Here is a 17,590-nt window from a genome sequence, read left to right as displayed (position 1 = left end):
CAAAAGATCAACAAGGAAATAAAGACTTTAAATGACACACTGGACCAAATGGACTTCACAGACATATTGAGAACATTCCATCCCAAAGCAACGGAGTACACATTCTTCTCTAGTGCCCATGGAACATTCTCCAGAATAGATCACATCCTAGGTCATAAATCAGGTCTCAACCGGTACCAGAAGATTGGGATCATTCCCTGCTTATTTTCAGACCACAATGCTTTGAAACTAGAACTCAATCACAAGAGGAAAGTCAGAAAGAACTCAAATACATGGAGGCTAAAGAGCATCCTACTGAAGAATGAATGGGTCAACCAGGAAATTAAAGAAGAATTAAAAAAATTCATGGAAACCAATGAAAATGAAAACACAACTATTCAAAATCTTTGGGATACAGCAAAGGCAGTCCTAAGAGGAAAGTATAGAGCAATACAAGCCTTTCTCAAGAAACAAGAAAGGTCTCAAGTACACAACCTAACCCTACACCTAAAGGAGCTGGAGAAAGAACAGCAAATAAAGCCTAAACCCAGCAGGAGAAGAGAAATCATAAAGATCAGAGCAGAAATCAATGAAATAGAAACCAAAAGAACAGTAGAACAGATCAACGAAACTAGGAGCTGGTTCTTTGAAAGAATTAACAAGATTGATAAGCCCCTGGCCAGACTTATCAAAAAGAAAAGAGAAATGACCCAAATCAACAAAATCATGAATGAAAGAGGAGACATCACAACCAACACCAAAGAAATACAAACAATTATAAGAACATATTATGAGCAACTCTATGCCAACAAATTAGATAACCTGGAAGTAATGGATGCATTCCTAGAGATGTATCAACTACCAAAACTGAACCAGGAAGAAATAGAACACCTGAACAGACCTATAACCACTAAGGAAATAGAAGCAGTCATCAAAAATCTCCCAAAACACAAAAGCCCAGGGCCAGATGGCTTCCCAGGGGAATTCTACCAAACATTTCAAGAAGAATTAATACCTATCCTTCTGAAACTGTTCCAAAAAATAGAAATGGAAGGAAAACTTCCAAACTCATTTTATGAGGCCAGCATTACACTGATCCCAAAACCAGACAAAGACCCCATCAAAAAGGAGAATTACAGACCAATATCCCTGATGAACATGGATGCAAAAATTCTCACCAAAATACTAGCCAATAGGATCCAACAGTACATTAAAAGGATTATTCACCACGACCAAGTCGGATTTATCCCTGGGCTGCAAGGTTGGTTCAACATCCGCAAATCAATCAACGTGATACATTAACAAAAGAAAAAACAAGAATCACATGATCCTCTCAATAGATGCAGAAAAAGCATTTGACAAAGTACAGCATCCTTTCTTGATCAAAACTCTTCAGAGTATAGGGATAGAGGGTACATACCTCAATATCATAAAAGCCATCTATGAAAAACCTACAGCGAATATCATTCTCAATGGGGAAAAACTGAGAGCTTTCCCCCTAAGGTCAGGAACGCGGCAGGGATGTCCACTATCACCACTGCTATTCAACATAGTATTGGAAGTCCTAGCCACAGCAATCAGACAACAAAAAGAAATCAAAGGCATCCAAATTGGCAAAGAAGAAGTCAAACTCTCACTCTTTGCAGATGATATGATACTTTATGTGGAAAATCCCAAAGACTCCACCCCAAAACTGCTAGAACTCATACAGGAATTCAGTCAAGTGGCAGGATATAAAATCAATGCACAGAAGTCAGTGGCATTCCTATACACCAACAACAAGTCAGAAGAAAGAGAAATTAAGGAGTCGATCCCATTTACAATTGCACCCAAAACCATAAGATACCTAGGAATAAATCTAACCAAAGAGGTAAAGGATCTGTACTCAGAAAACTATAAAATACTCATGAAAGAAATTGAGGAAGACACAAAGAAATGGAAAAACGTTCCATGCTCATGGATTGGAAGAACAAATATTGTGAAGATCTCAATCCTACCTAGAGCAATCTACACATTCAATGCAATCCCCATCAAAATACCATCCACTTTCTTCAAAGAAATGGAACAAATAATCCTAAAATTTGTATGGAACCAGAAAAGACCCCGCATAGCCAGAGGAATGTTGAAAAAGAAAAGCAAAGCTGGCGGCATCACAATTCCAGACTTCCAGCTCCACTACAAAGCTGTCATCATCAAGACAGTATGGTACTGGCACAAAAACAGACACATAGATCAATGGAACAGAATAGAGAGCCCAGAAATGGACCCTCAACTCTATGGTCAACTAATCTTTGACAAAGCAGGAAAGAATGTCCAATGGAAAAAAGACAGTCTCTTCAACAAATGGTGTTGGGAAAATTGGACGGCCACATGCAGAAGAATGAAACTGGACCATTTCCTTACACCACACACAAAAATAGACTCCAAATGGTTGAAAGACCTCAATGTGAGACAGGAGTCCATCAAAATCCTAAAGGAGAACACAGGCAGCAACCTCTTCGACCTCAGCCGCAGCAACTTCTTCCTAGAAACATCGCAAAAGGCAAGGGAAGCAAGGGCAAAAATGAACTATTGGGACTTCATCAAGATAAAAAGCTTTTGCAAAGCAAAGGAAACAGTCAACAAAACCAAAAGACAACTGACAGAATGGGAGAAGATATTTGCAAATGACATATCAGATAAAGGGCTAGTATCCAAAATCTATAAAGAACTCATCAAACTCAACACCAAAAGAACAAAGAATCCAATCAAGAAATGGGCAGAAGACATGAACAAACATTTTTCCAAAGAAGACATCCAAATGGCCAACAGACACATGAAAAAGTGTTCAATATCGCTCGGCATCAGGGAAATCCAAATCAAAACCTCAATGAGATACCACCTCACACCAGTCAGAATGGCTAAAATTAACAAGTCAGGAAATGACAGATGTTGGCGGGGATGCGGAGAAAGGGGAACCCTCCTACACTGTTGGTGGGAATGCAAGCTGGTGCAGCCACTCTGGAAAACAGTATGGAGGTTCCTCAAAAAGTTGAAAATAGAGCTACCATATGATCCAGCAATTGCACTCCTGGGTATTTACCCCAAAGATACAAAAGTAGGGACCCGAAAGGCTACGTGCACCCCGATGTTTATAGCAGCAATGTCCACAATAGCCAAACTGTGGAAAGAGCCAAGATGTCCATCAACAGATGAATGGATAAAGAAGATGTGGTATATATATACAATGGAATATTATGGAGCCATCAAAAGGAATAAGATCTTGCCATTTGCAACGACGTGGATGGAACTGGAGGGTATTATGCTGAGCGAAATAAGTCAGTCAGAGAAAGACATGTATCATATGACCTCACTGATATGAGGAATTCTTAATCTCAGGAAACAAACTGAGGGTTGCTGGAGTGGGGGGTGGGGTGGGAGGGATGGGGTGACTGGGTGATGGACACTGGGGAGGGTATGTGTTCTGGTAAGCGCTGTGAATTGTGCAAGACTGTTGAATCTCAGATCTGTACCTCTGAAACAAATAATGCAATATATGTTAAGAAAGAAAAAAAGAAGAAGAAGAATGTAGCAGGAGGGGAAGAATGAAGGGGGGGAAATCGGAGGGGGAGAAGAACCATGAGAGACGATGGACTCTGAAAAACAAACTGAGGGTTCTAGAGGGGAGGGGGTTGGGAGGATGGGTTAGCCTGGTGATGGGTATTGAGGAGGGCACGTTCTGCATGGAGCACTGGGTGTTATGCACAAACAATGAATCATGGAACACTATATCTAAAAACTAATGATGTAATGTATGGGGATTAACATAACAATAAAAAAAAATTAAAAAAAAAAAAAAAAAAAGCAGCAAGAGAAAAACAACTTGGTATGTACAAATGAATCCCCAATAAGACTTTTCAACAGGAACTTTCCAGGCCAGAAGGGAGTGGCTAAAAGAAAAAAACTGCCAACTAAGAATCCTCTACCCAACAAAGTTGTCCTCTAGAATTGAAGGTGAGATAAAGAGTTTTCCAGACAAACAAAGCTGAAGGAGGGGCTCCTGGGTGGCTCAGTCGGTTAAGCGTCCGACTCTTGATTTCAGCTCAGGTCATGATCTCAGGGTCCTGGGATTGAGCCCTGTGTTTGGCTCCCCACTCAGCAGGGAGTCTGCTTGTCTCCCTCTCTCTCTGCCTCTCCCCCTGCTTATGCTCTCTCTCTGTCTCTCTCTAAAATAAATGAATTTTTTAAAACAAAATCTAAAAGAGTTCAACACAACTAGACTGGCCTTACCGGAAATGTTAAAGGGACTTCTTTAAGCTGAAAAGAAGGAGTGCTAATTAGTAAAAAGAAAACATAAAAATATCAATCTTACTGGAAAAGGTAAGCACATAGTGCAGGCAGTAGTAAATTAATGACTTACAAGGCTAGTAAGAAGGTTAAAAGACAAAAATAATAAAAATAATTGTCTTACAGTTGGCCCTTGAGCAACACAGGTTTGAACTGCATGAGTCCACTCTATGTGGATTTTTTCCTATAAATATTTTGGAAACATTTTTGAAGATTTGCAACAATTTCAAAAACTTGCAGACAAACTACACAGCTTAGAAATTAAAAAAAAAAAAAGATGTCATGAATGCCAAAAATATATACATATCTATTATAAAAAGTTAAAACTTTCTAAAACTCACACATACCGTACATGGCACCACTCACAGTTGAGAGAAGTGTGAACAAAGATGCAGTATTACATCATAATTGCCCAAAATTAACTACGGTACATACTGTGTACTACTGTAATAATTTCGTAGCCACCTCCTGAGACTACTGCAATGAGGCTTAGTGTTCAAAGTATCCACTTAAAATGCATGTGAGGCTAATCATCTTCACACAAGCAGTTCTTCTCTCCAGTAAATTGGGTATCCGGTAAAAACTGGTCTCCATTCTCATGTACTTTTCATTGTGTTTCATGCAATACCATAAACCTTGAATAGTACCATGGGATCCATTCGAAGTACTACTAGTAATGCTGTAAGTGTCCCCAAAAACCAGAAAAGATATGAAATGACACGAAAAAGTTGAACTGCTTGATATGTAGCACAGATTGAGGTCTGCAGCTGCGGTCGCCTGCCATTTCAAGGTAAATGAATCTAGCATAAGGACCACTGTGAAAAAAAGAAGAGGAAATTCATGAAGCTGTCACTGGAGCAGTGCCAGTAGGCATAAAAACCTTGTACTTTTTGGGAAATACCTTTTGATCTCCTATTGAAAATGCAGCTTTCAGGTGGGTACAGGACTGCTAATAAGAAAGGCATTTCTACAGACTCTAATATGACTCAAGAAAAAGCGAAGTCATTATATGACAACTCAAAGCAAACGGAAGGTGAAAGATCAAAAGCTGCAGAATTTAATGCCAGCAAAGGATGGTTTGATAATTTTAGAAAGAGGTTTGGTTTTAAAAATGTCAAGATAACAGGAGAAGCAGCTTCTGCCAACCAAGAGGCAGCAGACAAGTTCCCAGACATCGTTAAGAAAATCATTGAGGAGAAAGGATATCTGCCTGAACAGGTTTTTTATGCAGACAAAAGTGCCCTGTTCTGGAATAAAATGCCACAAAAGACATTATTTACTCCATATGAAGAGAAGTGAGCAGCAGGATTTAAGGCAGAAAGGACAGACTAATGACTGTTGTGCAAATGCAGTTTAGTTTAGGATCAGAACTGCCCTTTTCTATAAACCCTACCAACCCCTGACAACCCCTGAGTCTTGAAGGGACACAAAACCAGCTGTCAGACTTTTGGTTGTACAAGAAGGCCTGGACAATGAAGACCCTTTTTCTGGACTGGTTCCATTGATGCTTTGTCCAGTCAGGAAGTACCTTGCCAGCAAGAGATTGCCTTTTAATGTACTTCTGATATTGGACAATGCCCCGGCCACCCAGAATCCCATGAGTTCAACACCAAAGGTGTCGAAGTGGTCTACTTGCCCCCAAACACGACATCTCTAATTCAGCCTCTGGAGCAAGGGGTCATCAGAACATTTAAGGATGATTACACACAGTATCCTTTTTTTTTTAAAGATTTTATTTATTTATTTTTCAGAGAGAGAGGGCGCACAAGCAGCAGGAGCCGGCAGGCAGAGCAGGCAGAGGGAGAAGCAGGCTCCCTGCTGAGCAAGGAGCCTGATGCGGGACTCGATCCCAGGACCCTGGGATCGGGATCTGAATTGAAGGCAGATGCTTAACTGACTGAGCCACCCAGGCGTCCCTATACACAGTATTCTGTGAAAAGGACTGTCAACACTATGGGTGGGAACTGTGATAGACAGAACATGAAATTCTGGAAGGACTATACCAAAGATGCCATCATTGTTATAGAAAAAGCCATGAAAACCATCAAGCCCGAAATAATGGATTCCTGATGGAGAAAACTGTCCGGATGTTGTACATAACTTCATAGGATTTATGATAGAGCCAATCAAGGAAATCATGAAAGAGACTGGATTTGGCAAAAAAGGTAGGGGTGAAGGGTTTTAAGATGGAGAAGTCCAAGAGGTAACAGACATCACAACTGAGGACTTAAAAGAAGACGACCGGATGGAGATGAGTGTTTCCAAACCAGCACCAGATGATGAGGAATAAGACGGAGAAGAAGCGCCAGAAAACAAATTGACATTAGACAATCTGGCAGAAGGATTCTGATTCTCCAAGACTGCTTTGACTTCTTTTACAACATGAACCATTCTAGGCTATGGGCTCTGAAACTAAAGCTCACAGTGGGAGGATCAGTACTGTATAAAAACATATTTAGAGAGATGAAACAGCAAAACAGACAGAAATTACAATATATTTCCACAGAGGTACACTGAGTGTGTCTGCCTCTCCCACCTCTCCTTCCACCTCTGCCATCCCTGAGACAGCATGGCCAACCCCTCATCTTCCTCCCTCTCCTCAGCCTACTCAACGTGAAGACAAGGGCAAAGACCTTTATGATGATCCACTTCCACTTAATGAATAATAAATAATCATCAGGCCATACAGTTAATAAACTTATCTGTTGTGTGTGTGTTTTGTGTGAAATCTGACTGTACAGCAATAATTGTATGAGATGCTTTTGTGTCATCATCATCATCATCGCCAAAGTATTCATCATGTAGAACAGTGAGTGTAAGTCTTGTATAGAAGTGGATACCCTGTCCTTACACAGGCATATGCGAGTGATATTTAATATAAAAGTAATAATGTTTTGATTTTCTTACTGCTTTATAATTTTGCTTTCAAGGAATTACATTACCTTAAAGTATGCCTCTCACTCTTGTAACTTGGGAAACTGTATCAGCCTATCATCACAGGTAAGCGGTTTTTAAAAAATGTAACAGTGTTTCTAAAACTGTACTATATGACTGTAGTACTTTACGCCATAAAAATTTTATAGTGATTCGTTCATTAGTGTATAGGCAAGGCTACTGTGAAGAACTGTATCAATTCCACTAGGCTACCATAGAGCAATCATACTGCCGCTGCTTCATTATTAGTGCATGAATTGTTAAACCTGTAAGTAAGTCTGCATTCCTTTTCGCTTTTAATGTCTAGTGTTAGCAATACATATAACATCTACAGTTTTGTATCCTATAAGACAAAACTGGCGTAGGTACTGACAGATGGTTACTCATGTAAACAGACAAGGTAAGCTTACAGTATTGGTAAATACAGTACAGTACTGTAAATGTATCTTCTCTTATGATTTTTTAATATTTTCCTTTCTCTACTTTATTGTAAGATTACAGCATATAAGATGTATGACATACAAAATATTTGAAATGACTGTTTATGTTATTGGTAAGGCTTCTGGTCAACAGTAGGCTATCAATAGTTAATGTTTCTGGGAAGTCAACAGTTATACACGGATTTTTGATTTTATAGGAGGTTGATACCCCATACTCCCCTGTTGCTCAAGGGTCAACTGTAATTAGTTAATAAGGGATACACATGATAAAAAGATGTAAATTGTGACATCAAAAACATAAAATGTTGGGGGAGAGAGTAAAAATGTAGAACTTTAGCATGCATTTAAACTTAAGTTGTTATGCACTGGAAATAAATGGTTATAAATATAAGTTATATGAAAGCCTCATGGTAACCACAAAGCAAAAACCTATGATAGATACACAGAGGATAAAGGGAAAGGAATCTAAGCCTACCACTACAGAAAGTTATTAAACCATGAAGGAAGAAAGCAGGACAAGAAAGGAACACAGAGGAACTACAAAACAGCAAAAGGTATATGCCTATCACTGATTATTTTATTTATTTATTTATTTTTAAAGATTTTATTTATTTGACAGAGAGAGAGACAGCGAGAGAGGGAACACAAGCAGGGGGAGTGGGAGAGGGAGAAGGAGGCTTCCAGCAGAGCAGGGAGCCCGATGCGGGGCTCGATCCCAGGACTCTGGGATCATGACCTGAGCCGAAGGCAGACGCTTAACGACTGAGCCACCCAGGCGCCCCTATCATTGATTATTTTAAATATAAATGGACTATCTTCTCCAATTAAATGGGTAAAAAAACATGACCCATCTATACGCTGCCTCTAAGAGAGTCACCTGAGAACTAAGGACATCCACAGACTGAAAGTGAAGGAATGAAAAAAGATATTCCATGGAAATGGAAACCAAAAGAAAGCTGGTATAGTTATATTAGACAAAAAAGACTCTAAAACAAGGACTATAATAAAGACAAAAAAAGGCATTACACAATGATAAAGGGGCCAATCCAGTAAGAGGATATAGCATTTGTATTTATGTACCCAACACTGGAGCACCTAAATATGTGAAGCAAATATAAACAGACCTAAAAAGGAGAAATAGCAATATGGTAATAGTAGGGGACTTTGATAACCCACTTTCATCAATGGACAGATCATCTAGACAAGTCAATTAGGGAACATCAACCTTAAATGACACACTAGGCCAGATGGACTTAACAGCTTATACAAAATATTCCATCCCAAAAACAAAAGAATATACATTCTTTTCAGTCACACATAGAACATTCTCCAGGATGGATCATATGTTAGGTCACAAGTCTTAATAAATTTAACATGACTGAAATGAAATCAAATTTTTTTCTCACTATAATGCTATGAAACTAGAGATCAATTACAAGAAGAAAACAGGAAAATTCACAAATATGTGGAGACTAAATGACACGCTACTGAACAAGCAATGGGTCAAAGAAGACATCACAGAGAAATCAAGAAATACTTTCAGAAGAATGAAAATGGAAATACAACATACCAAAGCTTACGGGATGCAGGAAAAGCAGTTTCAAGAGGGAAGTTCATAGTGACAAATGCCTACATATCAAGAAACATCTCAAATAAGCAACCTAACTTTACACCTGAAGGAACTAGGAGAAGAACAACAAATAAAGCCCAAAGTTAGTGGAAGAAAGGCAATAACAGATCAGAGTGGAAATAAAACAGAAGCTAAAACAAAACACAACACACAAAATAGAGATCAATGAAACTAAGAAATGGTTCTTTGAAAAGATAAATAAACTTGACAAAGCTTTAGCTAGACTCACCAAGAAAAAAAGAGAGAACACTCAAAATCAGAAATGAAAGAGCAGACACGATAACTGATACCAGAGAAATACAGAGGATCTTAAGAGACTACAGTGAAGAATTATATGCCAATAAATTGTGCATAAGAAGAAATGCATAAACCCCATAAACATACAACTTGCCAAAAGTGAATCATGATTATGAGACTAACGTGCCACCTGCTGTGCTAAGTCATTGAAACAGAATCATGAAGACACCGAAAACCTCAACAGACTGATTACTAGTAAGGAGATGGTTGGAAGGTCTGTGATTACTGATGCAAACAAAAGAGGACTTTACTGTTGAATTCTACCGAACATTCAAAGAATTAACCTTTTTAAAATTCTTCCAAAAAAAAAAGCAGCAGCAGCAGCAGCAAAAGGAACACTTCCAAACTCATTTTATGAGGCTAGCATTACCCACCCGGATACCAAAACTAGACAGGGACACCACAAGGAAAAAAAAAAATCACAGGCCAATATCCTTGATGAAGGATATATTATTGCATCTATATGCAAAAATCCTCAACAAAATATTAGACCGAATTCAACTATACATTAAAAAGGACCATATACTATGATCAAGTGGGATTTGTCTCAGGGATGTAAGGATGGTTCAACATCCACAAATCAATGTGATATACCACATTGATGAAATGAAGGATAAAAATCATATAATCATCTCAGTAGATGAAGAAAAAGCATTTGACAAAAATCAACATCTATTTATGATAAAAAAAAATCAAAAAAGTAGGTATAGAGGGGATATACTTTAACATAATAAAGGCCATGTATGACAAGCTCATAGATGACATACTCCATGATGAAAGCTGAAAGCTTCTCCTCTAAGATCAGGAACAAGACAAAGATGTGGACTCTTACACCACTTTTATTCAACAGAGTATTAGAAGGTCTACTCAGGGCATTAGATAAGAAATAAAAGAAATAAAAGGCATCCAAATATGATGTAAAACTCACTATTTGTAGATGGCATGATATTATGAATCCTAAAGACTCCACCAAAAACTCTAAGAATTAACAAAGGAATGGAGTAAAGTTGTAGGATACCAAATCAATTCACACAAATCTGTTGCATTTCTATACACTAATAACAAAATATAAGAAAGAGAAATTAACAATCCTACTCACAATTGTATCAAAAGGAATAAAATACCTAGGAGTAACTTTAACCAAGGAAGTAAAAGACCTGTACACTGTAAACTGTAAGATACTGATAAAAGAAACTGAAGACACAAATAAGTGGAAAGATATTCCATGCTCATAATTTAATATTGTTAAAATGTCCATTTTACACAAAGCAATCTACAGATTCAGTGCAATCCCTATCAAAATTTTAATGGCATTCTTCACAGAAGGAGAACAAGCAATCCTAAAATTATCTGTAATTACAAAAGACTCTTAATAGCCAAAGCTATCTTGGAAAAAAACAAAGCTGGAGGTATCACGCTCCTGATTTCAAACTATATTACAAAGCTATAGTAATCAAAACAGTATGGTATTAGCATCAAAACAGACACATCAATGGAACAGAACAGAGAGCCTTATGCATATGCATAAACATATGCATATGTGGTCAATTAATTTATGACAAAGGAGCCAAGAATACACAATAGGGAAAGGATGGTCTTTAACAAACAGTGTGGGGAAAATGGGACAGCCACATGCAAAAGAATGAAACCAGAGCACTATCTTACACCAAACCACAAAAGTTAACTCATTATGGATAAGACTTGATTGTAAGATCTGAAACCAAACTTCCAGAAGAAAACACAGGCAGTAAGCTCCCTGACATCAGTTTTGATGATGATTTTTTGGATTTGACACCAAAAGCAAAGGTAACAAAGGCAAAAATACACAAGTAGACTACACACACACTAAAAAATTTCTGCTCAGCAAGAAAACCATTAACAATGAAAAGGCAACCTATGGACTGGGAGAAAATATTTGCAAATCTGATCTGATAAGGGGTAATATTCATAATATATGAAGAATTCCTACAACTCAATAGCCAAAAAACAAACTGATTAGAAAATGGGCAAGAATATGCACCCCAATGTTCATAGCAGCAATGTCCGCAATAGCCAAACTGTGGAAAGAGCCGAGATGCCCTTCAACAGATGAATGGATAAAGATGTGGTCCATATATACAATGGAATATTACTCAGCCATCAGAAGAGATGAATACCCAACTTTTACATCAACATGGATGGGACTGGAGGAGATTATGCTAAGTGAAATAAGTCAAGCAAAGAAAGTCAATTATCATATGGTTTCACTTATTTGTGGAACATAAGGAATAACATGGAGGACATTAGGAGAAGGAAGGGAAAAATGGGGGGTGGGGAATTGGAGGGAGAGATGAACCATGAGACACTATGGACCTGAGAAACAAACAGGGTTTTAGAGGGGAGGGGGGTGGGGGGATTGGTTAGCCCGGTGATGGGTATTAAGGAGGGCACGTACTGCATGGAGCACTGGGTGTTATACGAAAACAATGGATCATGGATCACCACATCAAAAACTAATGATGTATTGTATGGTGACTAACATAACATAATAAAATTTAAAAAAAAAAAGGCAAGAATCTGAATAGACATTTTTCCAAAGACAACATATAGATGGCCAAGAGATAAATGAATAGATGCTCAACATCATTAATGATTAGGGAAATGCAAAATCCCAAACCACAATGAGATACCACTTCACACTTGTTAGAATATCTATTATCAAAAAGGGAAGATACAAGTGTTGGCCAGGGTGTGGAGAAAAGGGAGCCCTTGTGCACTGTTAATGGGAATGTAAATCGCTGCAGCCACTGTGGACAACAGTACAGAGCTTCTTCAAAAGCAGAGCTACCATAAGATTCAGAAATTCCACTCTGGGTATTTATCCGAAGAACATGAAAACACTAACTTGAAAAAAATATATGTACCCAAGTTTACTGCGCCATTATTTATAACAGCCAAGATATGGAGACAGCCTAAGTGTCCACTAATGGATGAATGATACACACACATACACACACACACACATACACACACACACACTAGGATATTACTCAGCCTTAAAAAATGAAATCTCATTTGCAACAACACAGATGGACTTTGAGGACACTATGCTGATTGAAATAAATTAGAGAAAGACAAGTAAGTCATGGGGATTTACAGCATGGTGACTACAGTTAATAATTACTGCATTTGTGGAAGTTGCTAAGAAGGCATCTTAGAAGTTCTCATCACAAGAAAAAAAAACAAACTTTGCAACTATGCAAGGTGACAGATATTAACTAGACTCACTGTGGTGACCATTTCACAATATATACAAACATCGAATCATGTTGTACCGCTGAAAACTAATACAACGTCTTAAGTTATAACCAAAACCAGAACAGGCATCCCAGATGACTTTTAGGGTCTGGTGAGGCAAGCGTCTGTACCCTGTGGTCTGGGATTACAGGTGCGAGGCTGACCCAGGGAGGCTGGGGAGCCCCAAAGCTGAGCAAGCAAGCCCCACTTACCATGCAGCGACTTCATTCCCAAGGTGTAAGAAGGCCTCCGCAACGGGAGAGACTTGGGCAGGGAAGGGTACGTGCTGCTGAAGAGGACGTCATTGGGCAGGGCTTGGTCCAGAAGCGAAGCCCTGGAGGCGAAGAAGTGCTCCCTCTGGCCGCTGTAGATGCTCTCATCCGACAGCGTTCGGTGCAGGGCCCGTCTTGCCGTAGGGGTGGTAGGAAACGGGGACTGAGGAGAGGAAAGCGCCTGGAACTGAACAACAGCATGCAGACAAGTATTTATATGATGGCATATATCATCATGACAGAGTAGCTCTAGTAGGAGGGGGGGTGCCTCTTGATACACATCAACTACTAATAGTGTATGTAATGAGTTTTAGAGATTGTTTTTTTAGGACGGATTTCTATTCACCAAAATAGGGAAGCCACCTATATATTTATATATAAATGGCAGAAGTCCCAGATAGCTGTTCTCTCTCGTCTTTTGCTTTTGTCACCAGATTTGATTTTAGTTGAGATTCTTCTGCAAAAAGCAAGCTTCTGAGAATCCCATTCATTGAGAAACAACAGACACATTAACAATATTTAAATATCCAGCCTCAGAGCCAACAGAATATTTGGTCTGTTAGCAACAAAGTTATATTTATTTAGTCCTTCCTAGACTAGTGTTCACCTTGACAGGGAGAACAATGTGAAGGACAGGTGAGGGTGTGAGTAGGAGGGTTGAGTCATAGCTGCCAGAAGGCCTCTGTGGGACTTTCCGGGACGCTTTGAAGGGGCAGAGAGAGAATGACACAGCCGCGTCTCCATTTAGGACACCGAGAATAGAGCTGACACTCAGGTTTACTCATGTGCTCTGGGTCTCACAGGCTTCCGTTCATCAAACCAAGGGTTAATCAAGTCAAAGCTACCCACGAAGTGGTGTGCACAGTTGCTGCATAAATATGAACAAATGATTAATCAAACGCAATGTAAATGAGCCCCAGGTGTAGCCGACTGTGTAAAAACTGTGCTCACTTCTAAAAATTCATGATGAGTTAGGAGCAAGGTACATATATGCTTGCCTAGAAAACGAAGCTGCTGTGATAAATGCTCTGTGAGTCTTTAAGGTCAGGGAACTAGGTATGGAAATGGTGATTTCCCTTTTGTGGGCATTACAGAGATTAAATGGCTTGCTGATAATTTTAAAAAAATATAGCCAGATCCTCTCTCTCCCATCTGCAAGCTTCTAGCACTATCATGTAAGGCCCTTGCCTACCAGGCCAGGCCCCAGATCTCTCCACTCAAACACTGCCCCCAATCCTTTTTAGCACCTCTGGGTTCAGCAAAGGGATTTCCTTTTCTAGTGAATATCCCCACCCTGATGGTTATACAGGAAGGAGGTTTTCCACCAATTCTAGTTTCAGCCTCTTTGGGAAATATTAACATACTTCAAGGTAGTGAACCTCCACCTTGAAGAGATCCTTGGAGCGGCATGCTTTCTTAAAAGTTGTAACATCTTCCACTAAAGGGAGGCAGGGTAGGAGATGGAAGGCAGCAATCCGCCTTGATGCTTTCCGCCAATTAAAAAGTCGTCTTGTCCCAACACATTGGGGTGGCCCCTCACCCCAACCCTCTTCCCCTCCAGTCTTGAAGGTTCGTGCACACCGATCTGGTTCCAAGAGCGCCCTGGGCTGCCTTGCAGGGTGCTTGCTGGGCGGTGCCCAGTGCTGCCAGCCCTGGGAAAGAACTATCACGGAGTCAATGCTGACCCGCAAGGGATCTGAGAGCACATCAGGCTGGGGGGGTTTACAGATTGCTCCAGGGGACCGTACGGGTTCCTCACAGCATCACCGCCTGGGGAGAAGAGATGTTCAGGTGGGACCCAGGCGCCCATGACACCCACCCCTCCCATCAGAGAAACTCCACTTTCTCACTTCTCCATATTAGACTTCTGTGTATAATTTTATTTAAAAAAGGGGGGGTTCTTGAATTTTAAAATCATCTGGGCACCATGGATCTATTTCAAAGCTGAGGAACAAGGCCTAGAGGAGTAGCATCTTGCTCCAGGTCCAGCTCCTGTTCTCTCACTCTTTCCGGTCCTCCTGGCTTCTGTGTGATGGGTCACCCGCACCTGCAGTAAGCAAGCACCAGCTCTTCCCGAACACTGATGCTGCACGAAGCCTCTTCCTGTGGTCTACGCCTGAGAGTCTGGCTGCAAATCGGGACTACGGGTTTGCACTGTGTCTGTTCACTTGCCGCTGGACGCAGCCCTTGGGGAAGATAAGGTGATCTCAGCTCTGCCTGCCAATGAGGTTTCTTAGAATGTTTGAGCTCTGCCATTTTCCTTGAGGCAGGAGCTCTGCGTGGGCTGCTTAGGCCCTGCAGGCCCCTACGTCCGAGCTACAGTCCGCCACGTCCTGCCACAGACATTGCACTCTGCTGGCAAATCAGCCTGGGAGTGACCCTGTCATTTGATATTAACGCTCACTCACAAGAAGCACTTGCTATCCAAGAAAGCCAATGTGGTCCGAGTAGGTTCCAAGTATCACGGCCCAAAGATGGCCACCGCTGGGACCCTGACACCTGATGCAGTGGCTCGGGGCCTTAGCCAGGCATGGCCTGGAAGACTTCTCAAGGGCACGCTGGCCTTCCTGACACAGCAGAGCCATGGGCATTCTGACGGAGAATCTTGGAAGACACACGGAGATAGTTAGCTAAAGTCATCTGAAACCAAACCGAAAAGGACGACACTGGAGGAAAAAACAGCCTTATTTCCAGCCCTTCCCAGTAATAGAGTAGCCAGCAGAGCGTCTTCTTTGCAGAGGGTCTCGGTAATGCAGTCATGACAAAGTGCACCCCTGTTTCAACTAGGAATGTTAAAATAATTCATTTTGGAAATAAAAGCCAAGAACAGGAATAAGGGCAAAACAGACATTTGCTTTCAATTATTTCCACGGCATGAGTAAATCAAACGAATGAAAGCTCTGAGTTCGTCCCTTTCCAAAAATGTTAAACTGAGAATTGGAGGAAAGATTCCTCTTAGGGCAAGTTTTATTTTCCTCTAACCTCAAAGGAAAAATCTGAAAAAATTTTTATTTTGAAACTGGTACTTACACATTTTAATACACCTCTTTGGGACCTGACAGCTAAAGAAGTTTCAAGCACTATCTTTTGCGAGGTTGCTAAGGAAACCATTTGTACCCTGCGTGATGAGTCAGAACTGTTAAGTGCTGGCTTATAAAACAGAAATGACAGAATCAAGAATGGCAAGTCTTTAAAATGATTTATGATGTTAATGTTTATGTTAATAAATCTTTATTTCTCAACAGAATGCCAGAATGGCCTTTGGAGTACATTTTTAATTTCTGTAAATGCTGATTTTTCAGTTTAGGGGGGTATATCTGACCTATCTTGAGGTAGGCGTGCACACACACACCAGAGTAGTGATGAGAAGCCTGAGTGGGAATGGACAAGGCCACACAGTTCATCCTGCTGGGCATGCCCCCTGTACTCTGATCCCAGCTTGAGGACAGCAAGTGGTTAGGGAAATTCTTTAGCTTACCTTTTCAATCAATTGTCGGAGTTCTTCTTAAATTACACTCGCTAGGCACTTCCAACAGACTACCAATCATTCAACTAAGAACCTGGACAACAGAACATGTCCAAGTTTGCTGTGCTGACCTTCCTGGGGGTGGATTTCCTCCTTCTGGGGCTACATGACATACTGCACAGAGAAATGCCTTGTGCTCAGAGCTTTGGCCCCACTCAACAAAGGCCAGCTCCGAGCCTTGGGAGGGTGGGCACTTCCGAGGACAAGAAAGCAGAGAGCCTCAAGTAGGCTTCAGGAGTCCTCCGAGCTGAGGTGGGCAGAACAAACCCTTCCACATGGCCACTGACACACAAACATAAACCCTGAGCACACACTTGGGACTTGATGGGGAGGGAGGCTGGCTTTAGAGACGACATTTCTAGTCTGGAATTCTGTGAGGGAAGTGGAGAGAAGGTTTTGCCAAGTAAAGAGAATCTAGAAAGTTCTGAAGGTAAGTATGTAGACCTAGTTTGCTGAGCTGCAGAGGTGGCGTTTGGAGGATGGGGCTGGGGGTGAAAAGAGTGGGTGTCCATCAGGCCGTTTCTCTGACTGACTGAACAGTAAGTACGTGGTGCACAGCCAGCAGGCGTGCCTGGCCGGGGTGAGGGGCAGAGGTGGGGCACCCAGGGCAGGACGTGAGCTGGGAGCTACTGGCGAGGGGAGGGAAGGGACCCTGTGGACAGAAGGCACTAAAGCATTTACCGAAAACTTTCTGTCTGACGAGGGAGCCACAGGTGCTCTGCCAAGTTCTCTGAAGCAACGTCATCTGAGCTAACGTCTGTGAGAGAACGTGGCTTGTGCACTGGGAGTGGGGTACACTAAAGAAGATAAAGGAAGGGCGGAGGGACAGGGACTAAGAGGTGTGGCAGTGGGGACAGAATGCTTGGAGAACAATGGGAGCTAATTTTAGGGCCGAGTGGGTGAGGGCAGG

At 41.0% G+C, this 17,590-nt stretch overlaps 1 protein-coding gene across 35 annotated transcripts in view; it reads right to left on the bottom strand.

Annotated features, from left to right (window-relative positions):
• SIPA1L1 (signal induced proliferation associated 1 like 1) overlaps nucleotides 1-17,590 on the bottom strand; it is a 385,985-nt gene that overhangs the window by 13,969 nt on the left and 354,426 nt on the right. For all 35 annotated transcript variants that reach the window (XM_032405449.1, XM_032405459.1, XM_032405458.1 and 32 more), the window contains one exon: nucleotides 13,095-13,341. In XM_032405449.1, coding sequence (XP_032261340.1) covers nucleotides 13,095-13,341 — 247 coding nt within the window. The remainder of the gene's footprint in view (nucleotides 1-13,094; nucleotides 13,342-17,590) is intronic.

This window comes from Phoca vitulina, unplaced genomic scaffold (assembly GCF_004348235.1).
Source record: "Phoca vitulina isolate PV1807 unplaced genomic scaffold, GSC_HSeal_1.0 scaffold7, whole genome shotgun sequence".
Taxonomy (NCBI): Eukaryota; Metazoa; Chordata; class Mammalia; order Carnivora; family Phocidae; genus Phoca; species Phoca vitulina.
The sequence above is the reverse complement of the archived record's forward strand: the minus strand, read 5'-3'. Positions and strand labels throughout refer to the sequence as shown.